General features: G+C 38.0%; 1 protein-coding gene across 1 annotated transcript in view; it reads left to right on the forward strand.

The window, feature by feature from the left end:
* The window catches only part of chsy3 (chondroitin sulfate synthase 3), a 54,565-nt gene extending 37,723 nt beyond the window's left edge, over positions 1 to 16,842 (forward strand). Inside the window, exon 3 of the mRNA XM_051910514.1 lies at positions 14,547 to 16,842. Coding sequence (XP_051766474.1) covers positions 14,547 to 16,109 — 1,563 coding nt within the window. The 3' untranslated portion in view covers positions 16,110 to 16,842. The remainder of the gene's footprint in view (positions 1 to 14,546) is intronic.
* Positions 16,843 to 18,681: the final 1,839 nt, after the last annotated feature.

Raw genomic sequence — 18,681 nt, forward strand, 5'->3', positions numbered from 1 at the left:
CATTGGTTCTCGTGGAAGCTCAAACCTGCTTTCTTGATGCGTGAGAAGCATGCTCATGTAAGTTCCTGTTTACCATGTCAAATGATGCAGGATGTTGTTCAATGTTAATGTTTTCAAGCCTTTATTCAGTGTTTTATAGGGGTCATGACATGGATTTTTTAATTATTTTAACACAGTTTTTTTCCAATAATAATAATAATACATATACATATACATATACAGTACAGAAAAATTATTATTTTCAACCCTCATTCTGGCCCACTGTTTGAAATGATCAGTTTTTAATGGGCAGCTCCTGTAAGGCTTGTCAGTAAACAGCCAATATCATTGCATAGGAAAACGTATCAACGGCCCCTCCCTATTGCACATGAGTAAGTGCAATAGGGAGTACATCCATTTATAACCATCATTTACAGACAGAGCATTATGAAATTGTTTACTGATGGTAATCGATGTTGCTGTCAGATCCAATACAGTTGGCTGCTTTATATTTGCAAACTCTCCATTACACTGTGCCTCGATAATAAAACAATCGGTTGTCAAATGCTCTGAACAAACATACAATCCTCCAACACAATTCAGGATGTCATTTAAAAATAAACACTGTATACTGTATCCAGTGTAGACAGCCTCAGTGATTATAATGGTTTCTATTTGCTTTTGGCGCGACGCTCTCATCCGCTGTAGTCAAGTGTCAGCCGTTAAGTGACTTAATGCCAGTGGGCGGGTCCTATGATGCGATGGTGTAAAACTGTTCGCCGATATCTTTCTTTAGAGGAAGTCATATGCAAATGTGTTTGTCTGTGTGATGTCACAATATCAGAATGAGCCATTTTTGGAGCTTGATTGCATAAATGTTTTTTTTTTTTGTTTTTTTTGTGAGATCGCAATGAATTGAGATTTTTAAATTGAGAATTGTTTTTCTGCATTAGGTAAGGCAATGGTTATTTATTATTTGAATTAGCTGCCATGCCAAATCATGCATACAGTATGCTTGCTTTTCTGTTCAAATTATAGTAGTTTGTGAACGTAGCCGCTTTAATAACAAATAATTTATCATGAGTGTTTATGCTGGGATATGTGTAGGTTGTTGCTAGGCGACACATAACTTGAAACTATTTCATGACATTCTATGTAAATGTGTTTTTAAAGAGGAAGCACATCTCCTTAGCCTTACCCTGGAGTTGGTTCACCCTCCACCTATATGCTCGATGAGTTTATATTGTGACCAACCTGAAAATCTACCTTTATTCCCACCTAAATGGCTCCCAACCCACTCATTTAATCTCTGAAATAAACAGCAAGAGCAGTCACATGAGCTGCAGAAACGCTGATGAAACTTACATCTGATCATTTGATTTATCTGCTGATCCTGAGCTCAGACTGCAGGCGTCAGTCCAAAGACCATTAGACTCACAGACAGTCTGATGCATGTTGCCAAAATGTTAAGAGCTTTCGGGAAACAAAAAGCTGAATGGCTGACTTTACTTAAGATCCTTTTGTTCGCTTCCACAGGTTTATATCAGTCCACCTCGATAGAACGCTGTGTTTACAAGTTACCAGTGCTACAATGACACCTTTGATCAAGAACTTCTTACTGCATGTCAAAAATTTTACTCACCCTTATGTCATTCTAAACCTGTATGACTTTTAGTCTTCTGTGAAACACAACAGGAGAAGTTTAACAAAATGTTCACGCTGCTCTTTTCCATACACGGAATGACTAAACCTGTGAAGCTTCAAAACTGGCCAAAATAAATAAATAATATTAACGTTTGTTTGATGAACAGAGCCAAATTTAAGTCTTTGCCTTGCCTATAGATTTCAAAGCTCATTCACAATTTTGTACAGATATGGTGCATCAACAGTGATGCCAGTGTGAATGAGATTTGAGAGCTACAGAGAGGGATAGATTATCAGTCAGTAAAACTATCATAAGACCAGTGTTAGGATGAAAGGAGCTTTTCCTGAAACACAAATTTCATGTTATTTTACAAACACACATATAGACGCAGTGTGAATACACCGAATATTCATATTCCCAGAGTCTAGTTGTATATATGTACTGCTGTCTTTGCTCTGTATGTACTTGAAGAAACAAGTTGGAAATCAGTAGCACAAGAACCACTTGCTTTCATCAAATCTTGTACTAGGAAACATCTCATTCTCATTTTGTGGACATAATCAATAAACATTATTTCTGCTCTTTTCATTTTCACTGCACTTGAGGATCGAGTACAGCTCTGCTTCAGCTACTCATATGCTCTACAGACACACACTGGCTGGAAGAATATTTAGCTTTATAGGTGCTGTAATATGGGCTGAGAACTGAGCACATCAAATATGATAAATGGAAGCAAAACATACTTGCTTGATGCGCAAGAGAAAACCTCACTGGTTCTTGCAATTGGTTAAACAATATCCTCTCCAGAGAACATTGAACAGATTCACACTTGATGTATCATGTTTAGTTAGTTGCATGTGTTTTCTTACCATATATGGTGAATTCACACAGTTAACCAGCTTTTTTACAGTTTGTGAATGTTTCATGATTTGGCTTATAATCACTCGGCTTGAAACCAGCTCTCTACATCACAAGAGAGAGATGTCTCAGAGGAGGGGATGTCCACATTCATCCATCTCTCCTGAGTGCTGAATATCATGGCCTACAGTCTCCCAACTGATCCTCACACTAAAGTTCAAAGGCAAATCAATGTCTGCATAGTGGCAAGATCTTCACAAAACCCTTGATTAATGACCCTTGATTATGTAGTTGATTTTTTTCTTGCTGTTGAATTCCATTATTGCTCAGAGCATATTTGAACATCAGTGAATTGCAGATCAAAGTCAGTCTAACATGAAAATGAAGCATGATACTCTCCATGAAATGAGCGCTAGAGATAAGTAGTAATGATGCTTCTCTACACTAGAGCTCTCAGATCTATTATTTGAATGTCTCATGATCAATAGTGATGTGGCAAGTTTAAATATGCTGAAAGATTTGAGAGCTATGACTTTTGAATTCTTAAAGGTTAGGTAGAAGAATGTTCATGTAATCCAACCAATCATAATGCTAGAGTAATCATATACAGTGCACTCCATAATTATTAGGACAGTAAAGACAAAATTGCTCTGTTAGCTGTGGTGTCAAGACATCTATAAATATGATTAAAAGATTAATAAGAGGCAGAAGTACAGAATGTCACATTTTATTATTGACTGTTTCAAAATGTTTTACCAACTAAGAAGTACAGCACTTTTAGAGTTTCATCCCTCTGCCTAACGTGAGCGTAAGTACTGGGACGGTTTAACTTAAAGTAAATGTAAATGTGTAAAAGCTAATATTTAGTTGTAAATCCCTTGCAAGCAATCACAGGAGTGAGTCTGTGACTCATAGACATCACCAGACTCTTGGTTTCACATTTTGAAATGTTTTTCCAGGCCTTTAATGCAGCCATTTTCAACGGTTGCTTGTTTTGGAGAGTTTCTGCCTTTAGTCTCCTCTTCAGCTGGTGAAATGCTTGTTCAATAGGATTTAAATCTGTAGACGTGGCCAATCTAAGACCCAAAATTTTTTATCTTTACCATGATAATCTCCTTGATTGAGTTGGCAGTACTAGTGTTTTGGGTCATTGTCCTGTTGCCATATGAAGCACTTCCCAGTGAGTCTGGTGGCATTTTCTTGAACACTGATTAGATTCTTTTGTACACTTCTGAATTCATTCTTCTGCTGCCATCATTGAATAAGTCATCAATAAAGATGAGTGAGCCTGTTCCAGAGGCAGACATGCATGCCCATGACATGACACTATCCACCATGCTTTCCAGATGAGGTTGTATGCCTTGGATCATTTGCAGTTTCTTTTTTTTTCTCCACACTTTTGCTTTCCCACTTTGATAAAGGTTAATCTTCGTCTCATCTGTCCATAAAACTCTGTTCTAAAACTCCACTGGCTCATCTCTGTGTGTTTTTGCAAATTCTAATTGGCTTTCCTATTTTTGGTACTGATCAGATGTTTGATCTTGCTGTGTAGCCTCTGTAATTCTGTTGGTGAAGTCTCCTGCGAACAGCAGATTGTGAGACCATCACCCCAGCTTTCTGGAGGTTGCTGGTGATTTTACTGACAGTTATTTTAGAGTTTTTTTTTTCACAGCCCTTGTCATTTGTCTATCATCAACTGCTGTTGATTTTCTCAGCTGACCTTGGGTGCGTTTCCCTAAAGCATTGTTAGCCAACTAACATCACAAGTTCCGTCGTTAGTAACATAGTTCAACGATTTAGTGCTTCCTGAAACCATAGTTCGAACAAACATTCGCAAACTGCATCGCAAATTTGTGTGGTTGGAACGACAGCTCTGGAGCTGTGTTTAGAAGCATAGTTTCTTGTTTTTATGACATGTGGACTTAATAAATCCTTATCTTAAGTACAATGTATATCTTTTACAATTAAATATTAGCTTTTACACATTTACATTTACTTTAAGTTAAACCGTCCCAATACTTATGTTCACATTAGGCAAAGGGATGAAACTCTATATGTGCTGTACTTCTTAGTTGGTAAAACATTTTGTGTTGAAACAGTCAATAATAAAATGTGACATTCTGTGCTTCTGCATCATATTGATGTTTTAATCATATTTATAGATGTCTTGACACCACAGCTAACAGAGCAATTTTGTCTTCACTGTATATATATATATGGAGTGCACTGTATATGGAGTGCACTGTATATATATATAGGGTGAATTCCATCTGGAACATCCCTATGCCCTACTCACTCTGAAGTGGAAACTCATGGCTACTATTAAACACTTTCTTACCTATGAATCTTTTTTATATTATTTAAATAGTATTTCATGCATGATGAAAAGTACACACACACACACACACACACACACAAACACACACACACACAGAAATGGTAGAATAAATGGTAAAATTACCTTGAAATGATTGCATGTACCCTTAGCTAACAGTCTTGTGGTTGCTTTAAGTTGCTCACTTTTTTATTTAATGACTTCCCAAAGTGCACTTCAGGGGTGCAAAAATGCCTTTTGGATTTCACTCATAAAATGCTGCCTACCTCAGGCTTGCAACAATCCTACACCCCAAACCTAAGTAAGTCCAGCTTAGAACTTGGATCAAACTCTCCATTATAGACAACAAACCAGATCTGAATTACATTAATGTGTGAACTCCTACATTTCATATTTTAATATACGTTTCACTTTCTGAATTTGAAACAGCATCACTTTCCTTCAAAGGCTGTGAACTCACATGGAGGACACAGTCAGAGAGAATCATTTTCATTTGTCCCTTGTTATTTTGTTCTAAACCGGCTGTGCAGCAAACACAATATTGTCAAACTGAATGAGTAGTTGCTCCTCTGAACACTAAAAATCACTGTTCATTCTCCACTCATATTAGGGCTTCACAATAAATCAAATTTCTAATCGCGATTACGATTACGGATGCCACGATTTCGTAATCGTTCCAAGGCACGATTACAAGGAAAAATATCCACTTACATTATTCTGCATGTTTAAGAGGCGTGTTTAGAGCGTGTTACATCACAAGAGGCGAATCACAATTACTTCAGAATGTAAAAGGTCTAACCTAGCACAAAAGGAGCTACCAGTGACGTAGGTGTACGCTGATAAAACGCATGCAAAACACCAGTACCCGCCATTTTTAAAAAGCGTGTACACAGCCTATATATTTACTCCACAAACTAACTAACTCTACAAACATGAAAAACAATGATAGGACCTCTCATCCTTATGCTAAGGCGAAAATCCAGCTCGACTTTGAGCAGACCAAACAAAACATGATTATTTATTTCTGCTAAGCTAGCGACATTGGACATCAACCACACAGCAAATGCTAATACTTTTTCATATACTGTCTACTTTCTTTGTTTAACAGTTCTATCTAATAACATATTAGACAGGACCCGATAATTAGAACGTAAACTAATGAAGTTGCTTCAAACAATGGTATAAAGCTATTCAATACATCATTCAATGTAAATTGTGATAATCATAATTAATAATAGTTATGATTTTTGTCATAATTGTGCAGCCCTAACTCACATTCTCATCTCCTCATGCAAATGAATAACAGCGTCTAAACACAGAACACCCCGACTGTGAGTGAAATTGCAGAAGTCTTTATGCTGTTATTGCCTCATAGCTCAAGGGAGGATCAAATGAGATTCCCCAGATTGGAGTTAATGTGGTGAAAATAAGCCTGTGCTTTGTTGCACCAACAGCTACAAAACACTTCAGAGACTCAACAACAGACAAGCCACATTTGACTACTCACCCCTTACCCATTACCTTAAATAAATCAATGTTCCCACTACAGTCTCCAGTATAGCAGGTATGGGCGAAGGATGTAGGAAACCCTGAGGAAGAGCAGTTGATCTGACTGAAAAGCTTCTGGAGTCTGTGATCTGTAAACCAGCCCACAGTACACCTGTCCTGAGAGCTGAAAGATGATATAACTGACTGTTTCTACACCAGCTTCCAGATAAACATGACGTGTCACATGCCATAGCTTTTCATTATAAGTCTGAGTTTTGAGAACATATTTTCTTATAATTATTTAATATTTTATAATTTGGTGTCACAAGCTACTTATGATGGAACAATAAAAAGTTATAGATACACTACCGTTTGGAATAATTAAGATTTTGTATTGTTTTTGAAAGAGGTCAAGTAATATTTTTTTAAATAGAAAATAAATTAATACTTTTATTCATCAAGGACACATTCCCATAGGAAAGAAAAATCAAAAGTGAGATCTCTTTAACATCTCAAATGTTTCTCATAGACACAAATGAGGTTACTTTAACATCAAATGGAGACTTCTGCTTGTCTCCTGCTTCTCACACTTGTTTCCTGAGACAAAAACTCTAACACTCTCACATTGGTCTTCTTTAAAGTTTTAGAAGAGATCTCAACAACATCACACACTGTGCTCAGATTTTTCTCGTTAGCTAGAGACTCTTTTGGTCTCACATTTGTCTCCTCTAAAGTTTCAGAAGAGATCTCAATAACTTTTTCACACACATGTGAAAGGACATGCCCGAAAAACCTATGCGCATGACCCTATCCACGGCAAGCCCCGAGGGGAAAATGCATTGCACACACACATATACGAAGAGGGCCAGTACATCCAGAATTAATACATCATAACAGAGTCAAACATAAAGATTTCTGTTACAGCACCATCAGCAGAAACAGCCGATTACGATGGTCACGTGGATTTAATGTTCACTACATCAGAATTTGCACAGCAAGTGCACTTAGAATCCACTTTTGCTAGTTTAACGACGGGAAAAATGGTCGCCATGCCCGGCGCATGCTCTAAAAGGGTTGGCCCTATTCTCTTAATGAGTAATGGGTGTGTTTTGGGCGTAACGTGCAATAAACCAGAGTCTCATCTCCCATTCCCTTTAAAAGCCAATTGTGCTCGCGCCATGGCGGATTCGCTATTTACATGGCGGAATTTGCAAGCGGAAAACCTGAACACTTCTCTAGCGAGGAAACGGATCTGCTCGTGCGTGAGCAGAGCATCTACAGGAAAAGCCGGATTCCACCAAAGCATTTTTGTCACAATAATGCACCCGCATATAGGCGCATATTACTAACGCGCTCTTTAAATAACAAAATAAATATTGTGCCATTGACTTTAGACCAGGTTTCAGTTGGTCAATGGCGCCAGCAATGCGCCTGAACACACCTCCTTTTCAGACAGCACGCCCATGGGTGCACAAATGGGCGCAAATGCATTTGCTATTTAAACAACGTGGTGCAGGATGTGAAAATGGGTTGTACAAGACAAACTTTGCAATGTTAAATGAAAAAAAGAAAAAGTTATGCAACAACTATGAAGCACTAGTATTACATTTTTTAAAAAGAAAGTATTTATCTTAGACTAAACATCTTACACTTCTGATCCATTGTATGGAATATGCACTGCATATACAATGAAGATAAATTTAAAGTAACCCTTTATATTCTGAAATGAATAATGCTATTTAAATGATAGTTTCAGTATTTATTAGTAAAATGTAAAATTTAACATGTTTTTTTCTTCTTCAAGCCTGGTAATAACAAGCCTGGTAAGTCAGTTACATATAAAGGTATATCTGTTTAATTTGAATTGGAAAAGTAAGACTGATTGCCCTTTGGTTAACTGCTACTTAGTCAAACTAGTTCTTAAGTTAATATGCAACTGTGCTAAGTTTATGCAACTAGCTCCAGAAGACAAAGATGATACCTATATGAGAAACACAACTAAGTCTCATGAGCTTAGGAAAAGCACCCACTGAGAAATAAATTTTTCCTTTGAGTTAAGTTAAAAGTGACAATAAAAACATTTATAATGTTACAAAGATTTATATTTTTAAAAAAAATGCTGTTCTATTGAGCTTTCTATTCATCAAAGAATTCTGAAAAAAACGTATCACAGTTTCCACAAAAATATGAAGCAGCAACAATAAGAACCATTATTAATAATTGTGCATCAATAATAATTGGTAATAACTATGCACTAAATCATCATATTAGAATGATTTTTGAAGGATCACATGACACTGAAGAATGGAGTAATGATGCTGAAAATTCAGCTTTGATCACAGGAATAAATTACATTTTACAATATATTAAAATTGTAAACAGTTATTTAAAATTGTAGTAATTTTTCACAATATTACTTTTTTTATTGTATGTTTGATCAAATAAATGCAGCCTTAGTGAGCAAAAGAGATACCTTTCAAAAACATAAAATCTTAAAATCTTAATTATTCCAAACTTTTGACTGGTAAAATTCATAGCAGTAAATTCACATGTGGTATATGTAAAGATATAGCATCACCTCACTGGCTGCTTCATTGATTTTAGTGGAAGCAGTCTAATGTTGCAATCTAGTTTTGCTTTGTGCCAGTTGTGCCAGACTAAGTGGTCAAAATGTGATCTGAAAACTGTACTTGTGGACATCATCTCACCTCTTACCCTGACATGCACTGGCGTAAGGGAAGGGCATGCACCGTATGGTGGGAGGCCCCTTGCATTGAATGTAAATATGTAGAACAAAGCTTATGACACCGTTAAACAATGACTTGAGTGATATAAAGAATACTCTTCACAGAAGTTGCATCAAGACATCAATGCACAGACATATTAATGGTGCACAGGGGTTTAAGCCAAATCACAATCTCAGATAACCCACAAGAATCATGGACTTGAATGTAGATTATTGATTTGCGTGTGTGTGTGTAAAGATGCTGCTGGAGCCGTTGCTATTCTCAGTGCTTTAAAGGGGACCTATTATGCCCCTTTTTACAAGATGTAATTTAAGTCTCAGGTGTCCCCAGAATGTGTCTGTGAAGTATCAGCTCAAAATACCCCACAGATAATTTATTATAACATGTTGTAAATGCCCATTTTTGAGTGGAAGGAAAAACATGCTGTTTTCGTGCATGTATCTTTAAATGCAAATGAGCTGCTGTTCCCACCCCATTTTCCAGAAGAGAGTGGAGCCTGTATAGCTTGTGCCTCTGATACGCTGCCAAAAACTAACAAAACATCAGTTTGAAAACAAAAACACACAAAGTTCATAACTGTCTGTGAACAGCATGTATTTATTAGATCTGTGTATTAAAATGCTGCTAAGTATGCTGTTAATATGAATCGAACAACAAAAGAAAAACAGAAAATCGCTCACTGCTCTTGATTGAATAATTTAATACCTTTAATAAGAATAAATTTCTTACTTGAATGCTGCTGTTAAATGCTCTGGCGAGGAGATAAACATGGTGGACTGTGTACAGCTCACTCAGGGCGGGGTCTATGTTAATAGGGCAGAGTCCAACAGCAGTCATGGGTGGGGCCTAATCATTTGTGACATCACAAAAGCTACAATCTGCAAACGACTTGTTCTGAGACACTGCCTTTGATTTATGGGGATTAAAAAAAGAGGAGTGGGTGGATTTTTACCATTATAGGGTGGTTGTGTACACACACTGCCAACACACGTTTATGTTCAAATACCATGTAAAAGTGAATTTTGCATAATAGGTCCCCTTTAATGTGCCTTGAAGTAGAACATTAAAAACAAAGCTTCATTATAGAGTCATGGAATCACTTTCCTCTCATTTATTTTATAGTTTTATTGGAAATGGGCTTGAGATTGAAATTGAGCTGTGAAATACAGGAACTGCTCTGCTTTACTTAAGTGCAGGTCTAACATGCTTTAAAGGATTAGCTCACTTTCAAATAAAAATTACCCCAAGCTTTACACACCCTCAAGCCATCCTAGGTGTATATGACTTTCTTCTTTCTGATGAACACAATCTGAGAAATATTAATAAATATCCTGACACATCGGAGCTTTATAATGGCAGTTACCAAACGAGTATGAGCTGAAGAAAGTGTCTCCATCCATCATAAACATATTCCACACGGCTCCGGTGGGTTAATAAAGGCCTTCTGAAGCAAAGCGATGTGTTTGTGTAAAAAAACAAAATCCATATTTAACAAGTTATGAAGTAAAATATCTAGCTTCCCTCGCCTTCCGTATTCAAATTACGAAAAAAAAAACGGAACTGGCATCACGTCAGTTCCAAAAGTTGAAAAGGGAAGGCGTAGGACGTAGCGTAAGCTTTTTGAACTGCTAGAGTTTTACACTTTCTTCGCAAGTTACTGATTCCTGAAATCCTGAAAAAAATTGTACATGTTTCATGGCAGGTTTAATGCAGCAGAGAGGGTTTACTGTGTCCCACCACTGATCCAGGGTCACTTATGCTTGTTTTGCTTTATTTAAATACATACTAAATATAAATTTGTGCTTTTCAGAGATGAATCAGAATTAGAGTTTTGCTCTGGAGACACTAGCTGCTTTATACTGGATGCAAAACATCGGCCGACCGCTGACGACTGCATGACTGTAGCATTTATAAAAGGACCACTAAAGCCCAGAGCCAACTTTCCATTTACGTCCTGTCAGCAGACAAATGACCAGAAAGTCTTGTGAATTAAGTTGCAGACATCAGCATTTATCACATTATGAAACTGCTATTAACTGCTAGAAATTAGAGCTTTAGCTTGAGAATGCTTTCAGCTTTCCTTCATTAACAAGATCACTCTCTGAGCTTTTTGCAAGCAATTTAGTGTAATTCACTCTTGATAATCAAAACATCATAGGCTCTTAGGGGGCTAAGGGTCGTTAGGGGATCCCCGATTAGCTCTGTAAGTGATGTAGAAGTGCCTAAACACTGCAGGGAACTCGCTTCATCTCGTTGGAGGAATGAGGAAGATTGTGATTGCTCACGTCTGGAGTTCTGGTGTAAAAACAGGGGAATTACACCACGGTCCAGTGTTAGTCAGTCACTCAAACAGCAACACAACATCATTAGTGACGTGCTGGAAGAAGCTTTCAGAACAAAATGTATGAGTACAGGACAGGTCAGAATAAACATTTTAATATTTGACCCAGAGTGTCAACAAGCACATCACACGCAAAGAACACTTGCAATAGAATACTTGCTGTTTGAGACGTCACATGGTGAGTCATTGAGTCTAACGCATGGGATAAAACTAATAATCATAATGCATGCTAGAGGGGAAGAAGAATAATTTCTCCATAAATTGTAAGCACAAAATGAAAGGCATCTTGAGGAGTTATGACTTCATCAGCTGTTCACATCTAAGGGTGACTCAACTGTTCTGTTGTAAACAGGATTGCTGGATGAGAGAAAGAAAATGACTCAAAGACAGACAGGTCTTAAACAACATCACAAACTACCTCAAAGCTTTCACACAATATTGTTCAGTTGTAATTTTACAGATTAAATCTCTCTGCAATACTTGATTTTATTGGTCAGTAGTGGCTTCTCTGTACATTTGTCCATAATGACAATAAACCGTATAAATGGCTGTTGCCTACATACTGTAGCTGTAATAATACTACTACTACTAATAATAACATAGTAAAACAAACCCAACTCAACTCATGTCCATATATTTATTTCTTTGGCAGGTAGCTGTGTATTAATTGGAAAAATGTACAGTCAGGACCTGCTTGATCACTCTGTTGGGGATTACATTGCAATAAAAAAGTGATAAAGAGGCTAGGCCCTTGAAAAAAAGTGTACTTAAGCTGAGTTTAAGTACAATATATAGGATGTACTATCTTTCTTTTTTTGTTGTTGTTAGAAATATATTATTGAGCCATTAAAAAATCTGTTTTCAAAATCTGTTTTCGGTAAGCAATAAATATTTACGTCATGTATATGTCTATAGGATCATCTACTATGCCGAAAGACATGCTACTTTCAAAAATATGCCTTGTAGGATTATTTAAATTTATCCTTTTTACGTGCATTTATGAAAATAATTTTTTGCAGGATTTTTGCAGAAAGCAACGTTCGAAACATCACGTAAACACTAATGCCATCCTTACTCCATTTGAAGGATTTTAGTAGTGTTTAACACACCTGGACTTCTACCAGAGAACAAGGCTTATGTGGTCATGTAAATGCATAGGTGGTATTCTTACAGGTTTTTTAAGGAACTGAAGTAACAAAAAGGTATGGAGAAAGCTGCTTACTGGCCTTGCTGCATATATATATGTGGGTTAACAGAATTCTCAAATACAAAATATGGCACACTTGGAGGGACCTCTTGCAGGTTTGCCTGTGTGAGGGTGAGAGCACTTGCATTAAAGCTGTAGAGCTGATAAAAGCTGCTAAAAACTGATGCTGTACAGATGTTCAATTTGCACAGCTGTGCTCAGATTTGATGGCCTCTCTCTCAGGCCTATCCACTCTCTATCAAATAATATCCGGAGTTAACATGGTCTTTGTCTAGCCACTAATATTTCACATTGGACTAGACAGGGCTGGTCAAAATTTCCATTCAATGAATTTGGCTAGAACACAGTCATGTCTTGCTTTCCAGTACATATCTCATACCAGTGGCGGCTCTGACTCACATGCCCTAGGTGAGATCAGACATGAGCAGCAGAAGTGAGAAAAGGCAGGGGAGAAAAAAAGCACAGGGAGCTTCTCAGAGCATTAGAGAAGTGAAGCCCAAGTGTCCAAGAGCTGCTGCCCTAGACTCTGTACATCACCTATGCAAGGATCTACCACTGTCTTATTAAAAAAACACAAAGCTGACAGTGAGCATTATGTTCGAGACACAATGTATGGTCATAAGTAAGTGGACACCCTAGACTTCTTCTGAACATAATTGGCTTTTCCAGTCGTTTTTAATGCTACTTCCTACAGTGGCATTTTAGATAAGTCAGTCTTTTTTGCAGTTTTCTGTTCCAGCATGACAGTAACTGATCCCAGCAGCCCCAGAATCAAATTTACTGGAACGGCACTCTTTTACCTCAGTCCACTCTTACAAGTGTATGCTCCCTCCCACCAGTGACAGTCACTAAACGAGTGACTTGAACAGAGTCCCAGAGTCCTTCACAGTGAGCTACAAATTTGCTTTCCAAAACCTTCACCCTCTCAGCTCCTCGCTGGTGGAATGAACTGAGACCATCATAACATTCAAAAAGCAGCTCTACTGCAAACACTTTCCACTTCACAACCTATAAACACTTTCTACAAAAAAGTCTGCATTTCACATCTGCTCTAGCTTGTTTCCTAATCTAGCTTTTTTAATTAACCTAGCATAGTATACTATGAATATTGTTGGCTCTGCGGTGAATTACTTGTTATATTACACATTTATAAGTTTTGAATAAAAGTGTCTGCTAAATCAGTGGCTCCCAGCCCTGTTCCTGGAATCACACCAACAGTACACATTTTTAAACTCTTTCTAATCAAGCACACATCAACTCATTTTTAGATTGTTAGAAACTCCAATACCTGAAATGAATGATGACAGATAAAGGACAAGAAGAACATGATTGGGAAACACTAACACTGTGCACAAAACGAGGTTCATATAAAAATAGTTTCTGGTGTGGAAGAACTTGACTGACCTGCATAAACCCCACTGAACACCTTCAGCATCAACTGGAACACCAACAGTGAGCCAGACCATATTACCCAACATCATTGTCTGACCTCACTGGTACTTTTTTCTCTGAATAGGAGCAGTTCCTTGTATTCATGATGAACATCTAGTGCAGGGTTCCTCAAATCTGGCCCTGGAGGGCCACTGCCATGTAGAGTTTAGCTCAAATCCTGATCAAACTCACCTACCTGTAACTCTGAAGACCTTGATTGGCTTGTACAGATGTCTTTGATTAGGGTTGGAGCTAAACTCTCCAAGGCAGTGGCCCTCCAGGGCCGGATTTGAGAAACCCTGATCTAGTGGAAGGCCTTCCCAGAAGAGTGAAAGCTGTTGTAGATAGGGATTTATGCTTTTTGTCATGATAAACAAGCACATATGGGTGACTGTGTTTGGGTGTCCACATTCTTTTGAAAAAATGTAATTTCCATTTGAAACTGAGTGTTAATTATCAAGTCACTAAAATACTCAAATTGCCTGTTGTTGTTGTTTTCTTCTATCTCTCTGCAGATGCAGCAGTTGTTCTATGAGAACTATGAACACAACAAGAAAGGTTTCATCCAGGATCTTCACAGTAGCAAGATCCACAATGCCATCACGTTGCACCCCAACAAGCATCCAGCTTATCAGTACCGGCTGCACAGCTACCTGCTCAGTCGCAAGATCTCTCAGCTGCGGTACCGCACTATTCAGCTGCACCGTGAAGGTGTCACCATGAGCCGTCTCAGCAACACTGCGGTGCAGTGGGAGGACCAGCTACTGGGGGCGCCACCTTCCTACACACGCTACCGGCCCGCAGAGCGGGAAGACGTCATCGAGTGGGATTTTGTTACCGGTAGGCACCTGTTTTCTACCAGTAAGAAGCAGATGCCTCGTCAGGGCCTTGGAAACCTGGTCCGCTCAGCACTGGAAGACACAGTGCTTCAAGTGATGGAAATGATCAATGAGAACTCCAAAACTCGAGGCCGTGTCATAGACTTCAAGGAAATCCAGTACGGCTATAGAAGGGTGGATCCACTTCACGGTGCCGAATACATCCTGGACCTTCTGCTGCTCTACAAGAAGCATAAGGGTAGGAAAGTGACAGTGCCAGTACGGAGACACGCTTACCTTCAGCAGTCTTTCAGTCGGCCATTCTTCAGCGAGGCAGAGGAACTGGATGTTGCCGAACTAGAAGGCACCATCAATGGTGACTCTCGTTCACTGTCTTTCCTCTCCAACTCGCTCAAGATCTTCTCTTCCTTCCAGATCTCAGAGTCCACAAAAGTCCAGAGTCAGACAAAAGTCCACTTCCTCGTACCGCTCACCGGTCGCTATGAAATCTTTGTACGTTACATGGAAAACTTTGAGAGAATCTGCCTGATCCCCAACCAGAACGTGAAACTGACCATAATCCTGGTTGACAATGATACAAACCAGGATAAGGAGAGACACCTAGAGCTGATAAAGGAATATCACAACAGATATCCTAAAGCAGACCTGTCTATCATACCTATGACAGGAGACTTCTCTCGAGGACTGGCCCTTGAGATGGGCTCCTCTCAGCTGAGGAACAACTCACTGCTGTTTTTCTGTGACGTGGACCTGGTCTTCAATACTGATGCCCTCCAGAGGTGTCGTGACAACACCATTGAAGGACGTCAGGTGTATTTCCCTGTCGTCTTCAGTCAGTATGATCCCAAAATTGTCTATGCTGGTGACCCTCCTGAAGACAGCAACTTTGTCTTTACCAAGAAGAGTGGATTCTGGCGAGATTATGGATTTGGTATCAGCTGCATATTCAAAAGTGACTTGCTTAGAGCTGGGGGGTTTGACACCTCAATACAAGGCTGGGGTTTAGAGGATGTTGATTTGTTCACTAAAGTCATCAATTCTGGCTTGAAAGTGTTTCGCTCTCAAGAAGCAGGTATTGTGCATATTTTTCATCCTGTCCTCTGTGACACACATTTAGAGCCCAAGCAATACAAAATGTGTGTGGGGTCCAAAGCAAGCGCTTACGCATCCACAATGCAGTTGGCACAATTGTGGTTGTCCAAACATTTAGGTGTCGGTTATAACAGGACTTCCTCCTGATGTTCCGATCTGTCCCCAGCAATCACTGGAGTTTACCTCAGATCTACAAAAGTGCAAACAGCAACACATTCACTGTATGTGTGAATATTTTTAGTGGTTCTGCGTGAATGTATGTCATATCAAATGAGTACAATCCAACTCCTTTAGTGCAACTTTCAAAAGTTTGTCCTTGCCATCTAAAATGTTGCGGCATCTTCCAAGTCTGAAAAGAAGGTCACTTTGGAGCTTATGCGGTCATTTGTTTTCCATCTTGCGTTCCGCTCAAATCTTAAGGAGCATTTTCTGCCATGTGTTTAATAAGGTCCTAAGAACTAAGTAAATTGGTGTTCTTTGTATGTCATTAAATAGAAACAAGCTAGTTCACATTGCAGTGGTTATAATATTCATAAACAAGACAATAATAATAATGTACAGAAAGTGCCACAAATGTGCTTTAAATTTCCTCACTGGGGAAAGTGCAAGACAAATCGAGTTCTCTGATTTATACAAGGAGAAATATTGTACCTTACTTCAGTATTTTTTAATGGATGTGAACTGTTTCATTATTTTGTTTTCTACCGAAAATTGCTCTATGATATTACGGTACTGGTTACCATGTGACATCTATGTCTTTGTTGTTTTTTTCTTGTGTGCTGCAATGAACAACTTACATTTTGTTTTTGCTTTGTGGCTTTTAAAAATTCAGTGGCATTGAAATTATTTATAATAAAAACATTTAAATGCATACTTGAAATGTATCTGTCTATGGTTTAAATTATTTCTTTTTTAAACATTATTTCCTTTATTCTTGCTTTTAAGTCATAAAAAGTTATTATACAATCAGTTATTGTACATCTATCTTATACAATAAATGATGCAATTTTGAGAAAATCCTTATGTGAAAACCAATAATCTTAAATGAATTCAAATGCTAAAATATATGTAAGTTTCTATGATCAAAGATTATGGATGGACATAAAAAGCAGCAAAAAATATCAGCATATCATCATAAAATATATATAAAAAGATGTAAGAACTTTTCAGATATTATGTGTCAAACTGTTACAACTGAACTAATTCTGTTGTTAGGAAGTAAATCTGTCTGTCCATTTAAAAACCAGATCGTACAGCATATCCGCTTTGTGTTCATGTTTCTCAGCCAATTGATCTCCTATTGTTCCTCTGCGCTGCTTCTGCTGAGTTAAGCGGTTTCACATCATTATCCACATTATAAAGCTCATTATGCAAAAGGAGAAGAGGGACTGAACATGAGCTTTGCTGGAGAGCTGCTTCTTTACTGTGCACCTTAAATGTACAGTATATGTTACATTAGCATTACTGTAATTTTGTGACTAAGAATTAGTGTCATTCTTTTCATTCATAAACAAGACATTGTAAATCAATCATTTGTCTTAGAGAAAGATTGGGAACATTTTTTCAACCTCATTTTCACTCTGAAAATCTATCAAGACCAAGAGTGACACAGGTAAGTAAATAATAAACTTTTTTTTTTTTTTTTTTTTTCAAAGGAATCAGTAGTTTGTGTATGTTCTGTTTATATCTTGATGATTTAATTTGAGTTTAAATCAGTCTGGACTCTTGAGTAAAAGTAGTATTACAATAGTATTATGTTTAGTTATAAATTATTGATCCTAAAGGGTTTTCACAGACTTATTGCTTTGTTTCTCATACAGTGGTTTGTACACTCAAGTAATTTTTTAAGTTATTAGCTTTAAACAGTCATATAATATTGAAGGTTATTTTGTTGTGGGTGTTGTCAGAAAAATTTTGTAAATGAGCCTTTTGACCTTTGAAGTGGAATATTGATACGTGAGTAGTGGGCGAAAGCACATCACCCTGACAGGCGTAAAGGATTGTTGTGGCCATCCTGCTTTAAAGGTTAATGTCTGGATTCATGAGGCATGAATACTTAATGAAACACAAGAGCTAGCTGGTAAACACTCCAGTGTACTGTGGATTTACACTGTTTCTGCTGAACATAAAGTACTTTTCATATAAAGTGAATTTTTAATATTATATAGCAACACAATTCTCAGTGGACTTTGTTGCTGCAGGCCGTTTGTAGCAATACAGTGAAGTTGCTAGTAGGCATCAGTATATACTGTATCAACCCATTTTGACAGTGAAAAAAATTATTTTCCACTAAAATGAATGTTTTCTGGGAAAACATCTTCACTCATGCCACCCGAAGTCATTGAAAATGAATGAGATGAGGTCACTTTGTGATTGGAAGCTGCTGCCACAATAAAGTCACTGGTGGTGTGAACAGGGCTTAAGAGCTGGATGATATTTAATCAGTTAATGATTATACAGCAAAAGCACAGCCTGCACGGCGAGCACCACTAGCTGTGTGGGAGCTGTGTTTGGATAATGTCTGGTTCCCACATTATTTTAGACTGGAGAGAACTCAGTTTGGTTAAAAAGGTGAAAACAATCACCAAGCCATTTTGTCTCCCCAAGATCCCTCGCTCAGTGGTGCTTGGGAGGCAGGAATGGTTTCCACTTAAACCTTAAGTGTGGATGGGGATGGGGAAGCGGTCTTGATGGAACTCCAGCACTGAAGCCACCGGGC

Source organism: Ctenopharyngodon idella, chromosome 10 (assembly GCF_019924925.1).
Source record: "Ctenopharyngodon idella isolate HZGC_01 chromosome 10, HZGC01, whole genome shotgun sequence".
Classification (NCBI taxonomy): domain Eukaryota; kingdom Metazoa; phylum Chordata; class Actinopteri; order Cypriniformes; family Xenocyprididae; genus Ctenopharyngodon; species Ctenopharyngodon idella.